At 42.7% G+C, this 16,506-nt stretch overlaps 1 protein-coding gene across 1 annotated transcript; it reads right to left on the bottom strand.

Annotated features, from left to right (window-relative positions):
• Positions 1 to 5,170: 5,170 nt before the first annotated feature.
• NME6 (NME/NM23 nucleoside diphosphate kinase 6) lies at positions 5,171 to 9,329 on the bottom strand (the record flags this gene model as incomplete). The annotated part of the gene is made up of 5 exons (XM_080696594.1): positions 9,237 to 9,329; positions 7,174 to 7,276; positions 6,145 to 6,184; positions 5,621 to 5,781; positions 5,171 to 5,340 (listed from the first exon to the last, which is right to left on the bottom strand). The coding sequence occupies exons 1-5, from the start codon at positions 9,324 to 9,326 to the stop codon at positions 5,171 to 5,173; spliced, it is 564 nt and encodes a 187-aa protein (XP_080552720.1). The 5' UTR covers positions 9,327 to 9,329.
• Between the last annotated feature and the right edge of the window lie 7,177 nt (positions 9,330 to 16,506).

Below are 16,506 nucleotides of genomic sequence, written 5' to 3'. Positions count from 1 at the left end.
TGATGTCTCTTTTTTCATTTTTGATTTTAATAATTTGAGTTGAATCTCTCTTTTGGTTAGGTTGGCCAGGGGTTTGTCAATTTTATTAATCTTTTCAAAGAACCAGCTTTTTGTTTTGTTGATTCTTTGAATTTTTTGTTCTCTATTTCATTTATTTCTGCTCTGATTTTAATAATATTCTGTCTTCTGCTGGCTTTGGAATTAGACTGTTGCAGTCATTCTAGGTTCTTGAGATGTGTCATTAGATTGTTTACTTGGTGACTCTCTGTTCTTATGTGAGCACTCATTACTATAAACATTCCTCTTACCACCACCTTCAAAGTGTCCCATGGATTTTGGTAAGTTGTGTCTCTATTTTCATTTAATTACAGAAATTTCTTTATTTCTCCCCTTACTTATGTTCTTCTTCATTGTTCAATAGTGTATCAATCCTCCATGAATTTAAATAGTTTCTTTTGGTCTTCCTGTTGATTTCTACTTTCATTCCATTATGGTGTGAAAAGATGCAGGGAATTATATTACATCTTTTGACTTTGCTGGTGCTTGCTTTGTGGCCCAGGATGTGATCTATCTTGGAGAAAGTTTCATGGGCTGCTGAGAACATGTATTCTGCTGTTTCTGGTTGAAATATTCTGTATGTCTATTAAGTCCATTTGGTTTATAGTTTTCTTTAGTTCTGAAGAATCTTTACTCATCTTTTGCCTTGAAGATCGATCTAGTGATGTAAGAGGTGTGTTGAAGTCTCCCAATATTGTATTTGGGTCAATTTGAGATCTGATATCCAGGAGGGGTTGTTTTACAAATGTGACTACACCCACATTTGGGGCATAAACATTTACTATCATTTTATCTTCTTGGTGAATGGTTCCTTTTAATAAAAGGAAGTGCCCTGCTTTGTCTCTTCTGATGTTTTAATGTCTGTTTTGTTGGATATCAGTGTTGCTACCCCTGCCTGTTTTTGGTCTCCATTAGCATGGTATATCTTTTTCCATATTTTCACTTTGTCTATGAATGTCTTTGGCTGTGAGTTTCTTGCAAACAGCATATATTTGAATTATGTTATTTTAACCCACATTGCCAGTCTATGTCTTTTGATTGGTGAGTTAAGCCCTTTGATGTTCAGAGTTATTATTGAAATATGATTTTTGTTTTCTGTCATTTTGTGTTCTATCTTGTTTGGCATCATGTCATTTCTTCTTTACTTAGAATCCCCACTGATCAACTTCTCTCTTTCCTGGTTCTGAAAACTGCTTCCTTTTTCTTCTTTATGTTTTATTTAAGTATTTGTTGGCTTTGAGTTCATGAATTTTTTTAGATTCAGCTACCACTGAGGCCATCTTCAACTAAGTCACACCCTGTTTTAAAATAAAAGGTGGCACATGCTTGTAATCCCAGCATTCGGGAGGCTGAGACCAGAGGATCACGGTTTGTGGACAGACTCAGCTATTTAGTGAGGCCCTCTGCAAATTAGTGAGACCCTGTTTCAAAATAAATAATAAAAAATAGGGCAGGCAGTGTAGCTTGGAGGTCCAATGCCCCTGGGTTCCATCCCTAGGCCCGCCAAAAAAAAAAAAAAAAAAAAAAAAAAAAATATATATATATATATATATATATATATATATATATAATAAAAATAAAAAGAATAAAAAATAAAGATTAAAAAATAGGGCTGGAGGTGGAGCTTGTAGGTATAATGCCCCTGGGTTCCATCCTCAGTTACAGACACACACACACAATACCAAGAAGACCTAGCCCAGGGTGAGGGGAAAATTGGCCAACTGTTCCCCCAGGAAGAAGAATGAGAGTTCCTTTCTCTGATTTTCTTTCTTTTTTTTTTTTTTAAGTACTGGGGTTGGGTCCCAGGGGCATTATACCTCAGCACTACACCCCCAGGCCAATTTTTAATTTTGATTAAGGGTCTCACTGAATTTCGAAGGGCCTCACTAACAGAGGCTGGCCATGAAACACGATCCTCCTGTTTCAGTCCACAAATGCTGGCATTTGGGAGACTGGATTCACTAATAAGTGATCTATGTGGTCAGTGTTGGTGTCTTTGGAGCCAGAACAGGGTCTGCAGAGTCAGTGTCAGCAACTCATTCTTTTCTTTTAATAAACAGCTTTTTTGGGTTATAACTTATATACCATATTAATCCTTTTCATAATTCAAAATTTTTTGGTATATCTAAGTTGTGCAAGCATAATAAAACTAATTTTATAATATTTCCATCACCTCAAAAAAACTTCATTCCTGGATCCAGTCAGTATCCATTTCCACTGAGCCCAACAACTGCTAGCTTATTTTCTGTCTCCACAGATTTGCCTTTTCCAGACATTTCATATAAATGAGATCATGTAATATGTGACCTTTTGTGTCTGGCTTATTTCACATAGCATAATACTTGTTTTATTTTGGTACTAAGGATTGAATTCAGTGAAATTGTACCTCTGAGCTACAATCTTAGCCTTTTATTTTTTGTTTTTGAAACAGGGTCTCATTGTTTGAGGGCCTCACTAAAAGGCTGGGGTTGGCCTCAAACCTGCAATCCTTTTGTCTCAGCCTCCCAAGAACTGGGATTACAAGAGCACTGCTATTCCTGGATTAGCATATTTTTTAGGTATAGACATAATTAACAATCAGGGTCCCCAAAGAATAATCATGCTATGGTTTGGATCTGGAGTGTCCTCTGAGTCTCCTGTTGAAAGAGAGGTCTCAGTGCAGCAAGGTTCAGAAGTGGGGCTTTCACACAGTGCCTGGACCATGAAGGCTGTGACTGCATCAGTGGATTAACCCACTTAGTGCATGGCTCATTTGAGGGGATTAATCCATTGGTGGCTGAATGCACTGCTGGGAGGTAGGACCTAGTTGGAGGAAGCAGGTCACCAGGCTATGCCAAGTTTGTCTTATTCCCAGCCCCTTCTCTTCCTCTATCCCTATCTCCACTCTCCTCTTTCCAGGCTGCCATGAGCTGAGCCGCCCCACCCCTAGCCCTGACAAAGACCCTTCTGCCATGATATTCTACCTCACCTCAGGCCTAGAGCAGCACAACTGGCCAACCATGGACAAAATCTAGTCTTTCTCCTAGCTTCTGGTGGCTTTCTGGCAATCTTTGGCTTATAGATGCATTACTCTGATCTGTTTCCATACTCATATAGCATTCTTCCTATATGTGAATCTGTGGCCACATTTCCCCTATTGATAAGGACATAGTAATATTAGCAGCTTCCCCTACTACAGTATGACTTCATCTTAACTAATTACATCTGCAATGGTCCTATTTCCAGATAAGATCACTTTCTGAGCTACTTGAGGTTAGGACTTTTCAGCAGAGTGCTTGGACATGAGACCTAGATGTATTCCTTGGATCTAGGCTTTAATTCTGGATTTGAATTTGAGTAGAAGCATCAAGCCTTAGAACTGAACTTCACTTCTAGACCTTTAGCTTGTAACTCAAAACAGAGTATTCATGACCTTGGAACTAGCTCTTGGAGCTGGAATGGGATTTAGAACTGGACAGAACCTCGACTTCAGATATGGATTGAATCTAGTCCTTGGAATAACTTAGAGCTAGAAAAGTCGACTGAGAATTAGATCTCTGACTTGGACCTTGACTTCCCTCCGTGCTTGATATATGACCTTAGCAAGAGCAGCTCCATTGAAACAGGTGTGCAAATTACACTGGCGTGGGCTGCTGGGAAAGTGGAACTGCACCTGTCAGTGTAGACAACTGAAGGTATAAGAAGTAGCTAGAGTGGAAGATGAGGTTAGGAAAACTTTCAAAGATGGGAGACACCAAAACATGTTTGAATTCAAAAGTGAAGACTAAAGAGAGAGAGAAAGAGAGAAAGAAAAGAAAGAAAAAGTACTCAGTAGTAAAGAGTAAATGATGGAGAAAAGACTGGTACTTAAAAAAAGCAAGAACAGGCTTCATAGGAAACAGAACCTTCTTATACCAAAACAGGTATATGGGAGAGGATAGGTATATGTCCAGAAACATTTAGAGATTCAGATGGAAGAAGATTCTTTAAGAATTCTAGACTTTTCTCTATAAGCCAAAATATAGTGCATCAGATAGTATAACTGCTTCTGCCCACTATCTTTAGCTGACCAGTCTCCACACAAGGCAACCTTCCCTAACCTTCTTTCAGGTTCCCCACAACTCCAAGCATGTTATACTGTCACAGTAATGGCTCCCAGTGATTCACTTTGCCATATCCATGCTCTTATGTATTTCTCTCCCTCATGGACGCTGGACTTGGCCCTGTGACTTGCTTCGGACAATGAGATATCAGCAAACATAACACAAGCAAAAGTTTCATAAACTTGAATAGAGGCCTGCCCTTCATGGGACCCTGAAACTACGGTGCTGTGGAGCTCAGGCGAAAGACCATGTTAGACCTGCCAGGTGAATGCAGCCACATGAGCCCCCATAAACCCAACACATGCACACGGCCAACCCACAGATACGGAAAAAATCATTGTTCTAAGCCATTAAAATATGAGGTAATTTTTAATGCAAAAATAGATAACTGTTTGACTTGGTTATATTGGAGACATCTTTATCTTTGTACAAATCAGAAAAAAAAAAAAGTGTGTCATAAAGAAATGCCTCCACTGGGCAGATATACCTTGGTTCAACTAAAAGGTACCTCTTCTTCCTGTGCTACAGTCACAGCATGGATTTGAGTCCACACTCAGCTCTACTGCTGGGTTCCTTTATGTGTTACATTAGAGTCATTATATGCATCAAACTGCTGGGAGATTCCTCTACAATTCTCTCTTCACTTGGATGAGAAACCTAGCTTCAGGAGAGGTGTAATTATTCCAATTAAGGATAGAGGGAAAGCTCCCTAGCAGTATTCCCAGCCTTGAAGATTCAGTAGAACACTGACTTTTATAGAGAGTCACTGAATTTCCCAGGCAGGTCAACTGGGAAAGCTCCTTCTTGAGGAAAGATGAATAGTTTTCCACAAAAAGAAGAGTCACCATTCTCTTAACTACCCATGAGCATTTCAGAGAAGAGTTGGAGAGCTAGATTCTGGAGGCTACGCAGTGATGAGCTAGGCCCCCCTCTAGCAGGTGGCGGTGCCAAGTAGAGCCCAGACTCCCCTAGTCCTGTGAGAATGTTTTGGACTACAGATCTAAGAGAAGCCTGGGTCTTTTCACTGGCCTTCATGCAGCTGGCCCTGGCCCTCCTATCCCAGCTGCACAATGGACGCCTCCCTCTGGACTGTAGTGCACAGGGCCAGAGCGCAGCTGGGGCTCCTCTTCCTCATACCAGCGCTGTTCACTGAAGTCCGGGAAGAAGGCTGCAATCTCTCTGCTGGCTGAAACTGCAGAGTCTGAGGGGAGCAAGACAGAAAAGGGGTTTTCATAGGAAGTCCAGGGTGGAAGCAAGAGAGCCATAACCAGGTTCAGGAAACTGAGCCTCCACTTCTGCCTGCCCCCTCAGCCTGGGACACAAGAAGAAAACCCACGGGCCACAGCAGCAGGGATGTCTATGAAGGGCCAGAAACATAAGTGGGAACAAAGTTCAGGGGAGGAACGTGGCCGTCAACCTTACCATCTGCCCAACCACCAACCCTAAGAATTTACGGCTGTGAACAAGGGAGGCAGATCCACCTGAGCCATGGGTGGTGTTGCGGGTGTCAGTGAGACCAAAACTCCCACGGATTGAATCTGGAGCCAGGTGGCGTGCTTGAAACACTCTGGTGGGTCCCATTAGAGTCCTCCAGAGCTGGATGGCATCCTTGTGGGCAAGGATGTAGGCTCGGATTGGCCCACTGTGAACAAAGGAGCATATGTAAGAACAACCTATGAGAGTATGCTGTGAGCAGGGCATGAATAAGTGTATCACATCCTCACAATTTCACTGGCCTAGAAAAGCAGTACCAATGCTGCTTCAAGGAGAATGTGACAGAGGCCACTGCTTGTGGACAAGGAGACCGCAGTGATCAGCAGTGCCATCAGGCAGCATTCAACATGTCTCCTCTAGCCACTCGCCCACTGACTACCATGAAAGTCGTCTAACAGGGCAGTGCCCTACACTCACTTTAAAGAGTGGCAAATACAGTTGAAAGTTCTATTTATGGGACAAAGACAATATACCCTCGTGAAAAAAGATGCTGGGAAAAAATTAGAAGTACCTGGCCATGAACTCCACCAGCCGCTGATAGAAAAAACGACCTGCAAAGAGAATACTTTCATGAAGATAAGTGCCCAAGAGAAATTTCTGTGCTTCTGCCTCCTTTTCTGGAATAATAAACACTGCTTTAAGAAAAAAAAAAAATACCAACGACCTTGGAGTCTGACATTCCTGGCTATGAATCTAGGTTCTGAACTTACAAATTGTGCAGTTTTGGGTAAGTCCTTACTCTCCCTAATTCATCCTAATCTATATACTAAAAATATAACAATATCTACCTTTTAGGAACTTTGGAAGAATTAAATAAAATGAGCATTAGAACAATGTCAGATAGAATAAACACTAAATGTTAATTGCTGATATTATCATGACATAAAATTGAGTTTCAGAACTGGATGAGGTAGAACCTGCCTAGAAAAATAAAATCATAAAAAGTCTGTGTATAGCCAGGTGTGGTGGATGCTTGTAATCCCAGCATTCAGGAGGCTGAGACTGGAGGATTGTGGTTCACAGACATCCTCAGCTACTTAGCGAGGCCCTTTGGAACTCAGTGAGACCATGTTTCAAAAAATAAAAACGAAAAGCCGGGCGTGGTGGCACACGCTTGTGATCCCAGCATTCAGGAGGCTGAGACCAGAGGATCGTAGTTCATGGACAGCCTTGGCTACTTAGTGAGGCCCTCTGCAACTTAGTGAGACCCTGTTTCAAAATAAAAGTATAGAAAATAGGGTTGGGGGTGTAGCTTGGAGGTTAAATGCCCCTGGGTTCCATCCCCAAACCCGAAAAAATAAAATAAAAAGACTAAAAATAGGACTGAGGGTGTAGTTCCAAGGTAGAATGCCCTTGGGTATTATCCCCAGTGCTGCAAAAAAAAAAAAAAAAAAAAAAAAAAAGTGATGATCATGACAACTGGCTGCCATTGATCTGATAGGACAAAGTGAGCCTGCCTGACATTATATGTTCTTGGGAAAATCTCTTATGGGCTTCTTGGGATTGAGACATCTTCCAGTCCCAGCAATATTGGCCCTACCTTCATGTTCTTGGTAAAACCTCTGACAATCTTCCTTTCTCCATAGTAGCTCTCTCATTCGCACGATGAGGAACTTGTTGCTCAGAATCTGCTGATGAACCGCCTGAATGCCCCACCCAAAGGAAAAGCAAAGAGAAAACACAAAGATAAAAACCAATCAGGAGACTTAGGCTGGCCAAAGACACCATAAGGCAAATCCCTCCGCTCCGGACTTGAAGGCTTGTCCCACTGGTGGGTGTTATGGTTTAGATATTAATGTTCCCTAAAACCTTGTGTGCTGAGGGCCTGGTCCCCAGCTCATGGCACTACTGGGAGATGGAGGAGACGAGGAGGTGGAGGTGGGGTCCAGTTGAAGGAAGTGTGCTTTTAAGGGGAAGCGTGCTTTTAAGGGGATATACGGAGTGGGCCCCTTCCTCTCTTTTTCACTTCCTGGCTGTCATGATGTGTACAATTTAAAAAAAAATTTTTAACCTTCTTTTATCTCAGGTGTTCTCTCACAGCAAGAGAAAGTAAATGAACACACTGGGGTCAGAAAAGGAAGGTGGGGTGAGGTCAAGACCTTCAGAAACACAGAGTGTGAGCCAAAGGTGCATGGGGACAAAAGATGCTGTCCTCCCTCCATCCCTCAGCCCTGGAGATCAAACCCACAGGACCCACCATTCAGACCACCAGAAGAGTCCTGCCTTGAGTTTCTCTCATTCTCTCCAAACCATCACAATGAATAGATTAAAAAGTTTGTAACTTACATGTCATCCTCTGGTCAGAAGGTCTGGGGTCGTTCCTATCATTTATGGAATGAAGTGCAACCACTCTCTCCCAGGGCTTCTCCCTGCCTTCTATCACATTTCATGCCCCAATTATCCCAGCCCGGGCTACCTGTAGCCTTCTGACCACCACAGATGTTCCTACCTCAGCGTCTCCCTGCTGTGGAACTAACCAACATCCACCCTTCCTCTGAGGCTCAGTACAGTCCCACCATGTGCAGGTCACCACTCCAGAGCACTCTGGTCTTCCTCTGCACCACAATGGGCTACTGAGCAGGGACGCTCAATAACTGCTTATTAAAGTATGAGTAGGCAGAGCACTAAAATAATCCTTCCCTTGCCTATGTCTTATTATAAATATCTCCTAAATATTAGTGTTCATTAAGGTTCTGCCATTCTGCCCTTACCCTAATTCTAATTCAATGTTGTTCATTTCCACCATTTCAAATTCCACTAATGATGTGTAAGCATTTGTCTTCAGCCAGATTTCCCACCCTAATTCCCGGGACTGTGAATGAATACAATATGATTTTGTCACATTACCATAATAAAAGGGATTTTGCAGATAGAATTAAGGCTACTACTCACTGACTTTGCCTTACTCAAAAGGAAGATTACCCTGGTGAGCCTAATTAGTTACACAAGTCCTTTAAAAGCAAGTTTTCTCTGGCTAGGGGCTAAAGAAGTCAGATTACAAACATGAGAAGGATTTAATGCACTGCTGCTGTCTTAAAGATGGAGTGGGCCAAGTGATGAAGAATTTAAGTGAAACTGAAAGCACTTCCTGCCCGAAAGCCAGCAAACAAATGGGGACCTCAGTCCTCTAATTATGGGGGACTGAACTCTGCCAACAACCTTAGTGAGAGCAGAAGTGGATCCTTCCCCAGACAGTCTAGATAAGGGCCCAGTCAGCCCACACCTTGACTTTGGCCTTATTAAGACCCTAAGAAGATAATCCAGGCAACCCACTAGACCTGTAAACTAGAGAACTGTAAGATAATGAGTATTGTTTTAATTGGTCAAGTTTGTGATAATATGTTATGTAGCAATAGATACCTAATACATACACACTGGCTTGAGGGTTTTAAAAGATGCATTGGGTTCTTATATTTTATGCCTGCTCCACGTTGCCAGTGGACTTTTCAATTTCTTTATGGTCAGAGTCCCTGCCTCCTAGCCTAGGATGTCTCCTCAGCATCCAGCACAGGACTGTGTTGCAGTCACCGCCAGGGGCCCTAGAGCACCTGAAATGGTAGCCATGCCCAGCACATACAGGAGAGGCTCAAGGTTTATTCTTACCTCCAGAATCAGTGGGTGAGCAACTGCATCAGGCTTGATCAGGGCTAGAGTGAGCTGGAGAACCTGAGGGCTTCGCAAGACTGAGGTCATCTCACTTCTGCCGTCAGAGAACTAGATTAGGGACCCATCAGCGCTGCACTGCTGCCTCTTCCTATTCTGGAAGCCAGGCAGCCTTGCAAGCCAACCAGTACCCTCACTCCTGACACACACACAAAGTACCTGACATCTAAGGCTGTATACGTTTCTTATTTGCCGATTTCGGCTCACAGTAGTGGTAGAAGGGACACTCAGGTTACTCTGGAGTGTGTAGTATAGTTTGTGTAACTGTAAGGCCATGAGGATGTTACCCATTCAAGAGAAATTTAACTGCTACTGTCTTTGTCAATACTCTTTTTTCCTTCCAAACTTTCTTTTGTACTTTATACAAGATTTAGAATTACACATCTTACAGCCTAACCACAAGAATATAATGATTGATTCTACTTGTAAGGCCTTCTATCTCATAGTGGTCTCCTATCAATTTGAGAACTGGAAGACTGACTGACAAAAATTGAAATGTCAGCAGGATAACAAAAAGTCCACTGGCTTACCACCAAGTCTTATCTAATATGATAGGTCAAGATTTCTTCTTCCCAAATCAAATCTGTTAATATATTGAGGTGTCCTCAATGGTCAGACTTATAGACATGCAACTCCAAGTCAAAAACTGGTGGTAACCATTCTTTATATGAAGCAGCTGAAATAGTGCCTGGCACAAAGGTGCTGGATCAATTTTATTGACCACGGTAAACTATACAATTTTGTTTCTTTTCATCTTTGAATACCTAATGTCTAACATTGTCTAAATGCTCATTAAATAATTGTGGAGATGACATAACAGACATAAAAATATTTTATAAACTGGACTAAGAATTTGAGGTCTCTTTTGTGAAATTTTGTTTACATGTGAGAAACTGATCACCTCTGCAGGAATAAAAGTTAGGTCTCAAAACATCTCAGTATTATTTCTAATTTGCCAAAAAAAAAAAAAATACAGAGAAGGCTTCCGTGAACACACACAAGCAGGGTATGAATAACATTTTCATTTCTTTTGGCCTAAAGATCATGTAAGAGGTGATGTGAAGATCGCACCCAAATAAAAACCATGCTGAGGTCTCTTCTATTTATCTTTTTTTCTAGTTTTCGACTTGATGTTCTATTCAAACTATAAAGCCAAACCCAATCTAACCAGTAAAAGCCAACCCTCTACATAATGCCCCAGATTGTGCGTAACCCAGCACTGTACCCTAGTGGAATATCCTTTACACTTCCGGTCTTTCACCCTCCATATCCATTCTTCCCAAGTTCTGGTAATTTTATCTACCCTATATCTCAACATCCACATCATCAAATCTCTGTCTCTAACTGCTAGCACCCCAGTCCAAGACACCAGCCATTCCTCCCTGGCCTTCTCTAACAGCCTCCTTAACAGTCTCAAAGCTCAACTCTTGCCAGAGTAAAACTAAAAGTGCAAAGCCAATCATATACTCCCCTCCTTAGCCCCTAAAGTATAGTCTGCTTTTACAATAAAACCCCAAATCCTTGCTATGTGGGTACCCTCTGGCCTCATGTGGAACACCACAGTCCTTAACTTCTTTCGCTCCTCACGGGTCTTTCTGGCCGACATCCTCTGTGTTTGCCTTCACTCACTACCTCGGGAAGCTCACGCACCAGATCTTAGCTGGCTGCCCCAGTTTACTTCCTCGCAGTTCCTTGCACGCTTCAACTCAGCTCACATTACTTCCCAATGTAAGTTCTGGCTGTCTCGCCTCTTCTGTCATCAAGTGGAAAAACTTGCTCGACTTGAAGGTCATTCAGATGGAACTCAGAGGCATGTTACCTCTGAGCTTCATCCCGAGCCCTATATTTTATTCTTTACTTTGAAACCGGGTCTCACTGAGTTGCAGAGGGCCTCACTAAGTAGCTGAGGCTGTCCGCGAACCCCGATCCTCCAATCTCAGCCTCCCAAATGTTGGGATTACAAGCGTGCGCCACCACGCCTGGCTTGGAAAACTACAAAATTTAAAAGTTGCCTCGGGAGTAGCACACGCTCTCGGCCGGGACGTGCGGCCTCTCAGCTCCACTTCCACTCGCAGGCCGGTGGCCGCATCCTCCACGCCCCCAGACTCCCGGCCTCAGCCCCGGCCTCCCCTCCATCAGCCTCCAGCGGCCGCGCGGCCCCCGCCCGCTCCCGGGACCCCAAGCCGCAGCCTATCTCCCACTCGGCTATTCGGAACCTGTGTCTAGGTCGCCCCCGACCCTCACTCGCTCAGCCTCCAGTCGCACAACCCCCTCCCCCTGTATCTGGGGCCAAAACCCATCCCAGAGTGGGGCCTACGGACCCGCTCCTCCCGACAGCTGGGTCTTCAGCCGCGGCGCCAGGCCACCGGCACTGCGCTAGCCTGCTCGGCCCTTCCGGGTCCTTCGGGCGCCCGGCGGGGCAGCCCTCCCTGGGGTCCTTGCGCGTTGCGTAGCAACCGCGAGGCCGCGCGCCAAGCCGGAAGTGCAGCGACTGGCGGCCCCAATGAGCGCCGTCTGGTGGTCCTCGTGCTGCGGTTCTAGTGGGAACAAGACTCAGCGAGTGCGGATGGAATAGCCTCAGGTCTATGAAAGTCGTCCAGCAAGCCGAGTCTGATGGCACAAGTTTGTAATCCCAGCATTCGGGAGGCTGAGAGTGGAGGATCTCGGTTCGAGGACAGCCTCAGCTTCTTAGGCATTCAGCAACTTAGTGAGACCCTGTTTCTAATAAAATATAAAAATAGGTCTATAAAAATATGTCTGGGAGTGTAGCCTAGAGGTAGAAAGCCCCTGGGTTCCATCCCCAGTACTACAAAAAAAAAAAAAAAAAAAAAGGCTGGGGGTATAGCTCAGAGGTAGAATGCCCCTGGGTTCCATCCCCAGTACCGAAGGGAAAAAAAAAAAAAAAAAAAAAAAAAAAAAAAAAAAAAAAAAAAAGTGGTCCAGGTTGAGAACTAGAGTTATTCCTGTGTGTGATATGTCTGAAGAAATGTTGGCACTGGGAACGAGGAGTTGCATCAGATGTGACCAGAAAGCTGGTGACAGGTTTAATACGTGTGGTACAAGGTTTTAGAGTCCATCTTCATCTTCATTAACATATCTTTAGATCATAGGGACTTCGCTGGCTTACCTTTCCTTCTGTCTCTGTGTCTTACACACACGCGGCTCTATATTTTACAATTGCTTTATTTTCAACTAAAAACCTGTATAATAAAAGGGCAAATATTGTGTTTTTTTTTCTGAACTAAAGCTGAGAACTGGAAAAGAAAGAAGATAAAGACTAAATTGTTAGTTTAATTCATAATGGATGGAGCTAATGGAGAACATAGCTTAATGTGGAACCAAAAGTCCCTGCCTTCTAATTCTTCTGATTATTGTTCATATAAGATCTTTTATAAACTTGCTTGAAACAATAAGGACACAAAAATGATGCATAAGATATTAGTATATAACATAAGACAGTGAAGCGGACATAAAGAATTACCACACCACTCACAGATTTAGAAAACAGACTAATCCCCAGATCCTAACAAATCTCAGGTAAAAATGTGTCTCTAGAAACAAGTTTTTACTGTTATCGAAGACCCTAACAGATTCAGTGATACCCAATGGAAGGTGAGTGGGCTGAGAACATCCTGATTCGATTTTGTTGGGACTCCCAAGTAGTTCTGTGCCGGTTATTCAGAGTAAACTTGTGAATTTAAGCTCAGTCGGGAGGATTTGCCCTATAAATGGTTAGGATCTGTGCTCATCATATCTGAAGGGGCATCTACTTGTGTCTTGTCTAGTCTTATTTCTAGTGATATTGAAAACAAAACTACCAGCTGTGTGCATGCATGTTTCCATTACAATGAACCTCACTGTGAAGTATAATTGTAATGTACTAAAAAAACTTTTTTGTTGTACTAGGGATTGAACCCAGGGGCATGCTACCTCTAAGCCATACCCCCAGCCTTTCTTATTAATTAATTAATTAATTTTTGAAACAGCGTCTTCCTAGGTTGTTGAGACTCTCCTGAAACTTGAGATCCTCCTGTTTCAGGAGGGTCCTGCTTCCTCTCAAGTACTGAGGATTTTAGTCATGTACCAACACACCTGGCAATAAAATAATTAAAAACAACAACAAAGCTATCTTCTTAGAGTGTTAACTTGCAGTTTTGGAAACCCTAATTAGATCTTTATTGAGGTAGCTTTTTCTCTCCCACCCCCCACATAAAATTTCTTAATTTCATTTCCCCTTTGCGTCCCATGATCAGATAACAGTGGAAGCCTTCTGATTAGGGAAATAGCTCCATGGAAGAGAAGGGAGGGGCTGGAAATGGGAGAGCCTTTTCACAGAAAACTCTGGAGTGGAGCCAGCTCTTTACCTGGTTACAAACTGGGAAGGAAGCCTTTAGGGGCATACAGATGTATTCCTCAATCCAAAGAAAGTTCTTCCGTTCTGTGTGGTACTGGGGATTGAACCCAGGGACGTTCTACCTCTGAGCTCACTGCCAGCCCCATTTTACTTTTTACAACTTAGAACAGGGTCTAAGTTGCTGAAGGTCTCCCTACATCACTGAGGTTGGGGTGGAGCCTGCAATCCTCCTGTCTCGTCCTCCCAAGTATCGGGGTCACAGGCATGTGTGACCATCACCTGGCTCAGTCCTGTTTTTTAAGCCATCAATTTTTCTCTTAAGAAAATCTCTCTATTTTAACTCCTTTACTGCCTGTCCTATGCTGGGGTAGAATTTTACAGCTCCACTTTTCCTCCCCGGCTGGAGTGCATGTGATTCCTCAAGAGTTTTCCAAGAGCAGGCTTTTCTCATGCCATTCTTAACCCCGTAATTTCATTGAGTGTTTTATTTCTACTTCAGTCTAAGAAGATGGCATATTTTATTAGCAATAAGGGCACTGCTTTTTTTTTTTAATAAGTCATACCTATCACCGTTGTATAGTGAAGCTACACAATAGTATAAAACCATAGCCAGAGGCCAGAGTTTGTTACATTGCCCTTATGTAGAAAGTGACTCTTAAACCATATAGAAAAAAAATATATGAATTCATTTCATTTGTGCTCTGGTCTTAAGTGTAGCTGAGATTTACAGAAGGGCCTTCCCATGCCATCTACTAGGTTGGGACTAACCGTTTAAAGCTAGGAGCTTGAATACCCATGTCTCTTAGCAAACGTGGAACTTAGTTGCAGTTTAAAGCCTCTGGATGGTAGAATTAGCTAAAAACAAAACCAAAAAAAAAAAAAAAAAAAACACAGGAAAGGACCAAATAATTGTTTGTCCCTTGTCAGTACCTAGTCAGGAAAAGTATCCAGGAAAAGGACATGCTGGTTCTCATGAGAAAGGATCCGAGAACAGGGACAAAGGGTCCCAGCCAGCTCTCCATGTACCCAGATATGGCTTCCCGCCTTGCTTTGGTGCTTCCTCATGTCAACATTTGGTGTAAGTGCAGGCTTGCCTAAGTGTTCTCAGATAGCTTACAATTTAACATTTACTGAAGAGGACTTTGATCAAGGGTATCCTTGCCTGACCTTGCCTGGTCAGAACTGTATAAATATACTATTTACAAGAATAAAATTGTCTTCATCTGCGAGATTGCATTCTGCCTCATCCTTCAAGTCTGTGTGTCCTCAAGTTCCACTCCCAAAATAGAGGAGTGGTCCCAAGAAGCGACAAGTGGTGCCTTGAACAGGGACTTGAAAAAAGGAATTCCACACCAGGACACAGACCCCCACAGGAGGAGGTAAGCGGGAGATAGACGACGAGGCTAAAATCGGTCAGATGTATTCCTCATGTGGAGCTCATTTATCAGGCATTGCAGCAAGTAGGGGCCCAGGTCTCCACAGGACAACACAGACGTGAGTTCAGCACGCGCCTTGCCTGTGCTGTCCACCAAGGCAGCATGAGTTGCACTAGTTTCCCCTGCCCAATTTCACCAAAATGTCTATGAGGGGTTAAACTTTGATACTTTAATAGAATTTAAGAAGACATGCTCCTCCTATGGCCCTAGAGTCATGTGATAAACTAATCGGTAAACTAAAAGATGCTGTAATAAAGCAGGTAAAAGGGCAAGATTTATAGGATAAAATATAGTTTTTTTTTCTGGGCGTGGTGGCACACGCTTGTAATCCCCATGCTTGGGAGGCGGAGACAGGAGGATCGCGCAGGTTTGAAGCCAGCCGCGCTGACTTAAGAGACCCTGTTTCCAAAAATAAAAAAAAGCATAAAATAGGTCTGGGAGTGTAGGCCGGAGGTAGAAGGGCTTCCAGGAACCCCAGTACCACCACCAAAAACAAACAAACAAACAAACAAACAACAAAAAATATATATATATATATAGTTTTTTTTAACTGCTAAAACTAAGACCTTTTTTTCCTTGAGCTCATGGATTTTTACCCAGGTCTATAAGCATATATTTTTGTTCTGATTTATCTAACAAGAGACATTCCAGGTTTCTATCTTTACTCAGCAGCTATCCAAGGGTTAATTGTCTGTTTGATATCCTAAAAAAGAGATAACCAGTGATAATTGGCTGTTTGCCTACCATGGGGGGACAAAGTGGCCACCTGAATAAATTTGATTCAGTGTCACCCATGGTAAGCTAAGCAAACATCACCAACTGTGCAGGTAAAAAGCCTGTGCAATTTTATTTTCTCTACGCATGTCTGTGAGACCTGGCTTCACTCTGGGCAATGTGTGTATCTCTATATATGTGTTTATATATGGCTCTCTTGTCCACTACCTGTTGATGTTATATATTATGTTATAAATGTACTATGTTTGTCTACATGGTACCACGATATATTAAATACACTCTCATAAAAGTTACAACAGAAGATCTTATGCCTCTAAGTTCACATTACTTAAATATTTACAGCTAAATAAATCTAAAATATGTCTTTAAGATTAAAGTTTTCCTTAAAATCAACAACACATGCTATGCTAAAACTACAATTATTAAAAAACAAAAAGGGGGGAAATTCCCCCACAGATATCTTATCAATTACTCTTTTCACTTTAAATCTCTTGAATTTGTCCCATGGAGACAGACTTACTAAAGCAGAAAAGCACTTTTAACATATTGGCCCTAAGCAGGTCCTAGATAGACCCGTATGGTTAAACAGCTTGATCACTGGCTCCGGGTATGTTAGCACACCAAGGGAAAGGTTTTGTTTCTGTCATTCCAGATGGATCCTCTGAGCAAGTGTGGGTTCCTTTTT

The sequence above is a fragment of the Muscardinus avellanarius genome (assembly GCF_963383645.1).
Source record: "Muscardinus avellanarius genome assembly, chromosome: 5".
NCBI classification, from domain to species: Eukaryota; Metazoa; Chordata; class Mammalia; order Rodentia; family Gliridae; genus Muscardinus; species Muscardinus avellanarius.
Note: the sequence above shows the minus strand (reverse complement) of the source record. Positions and strands in the feature narration are given on the sequence as shown.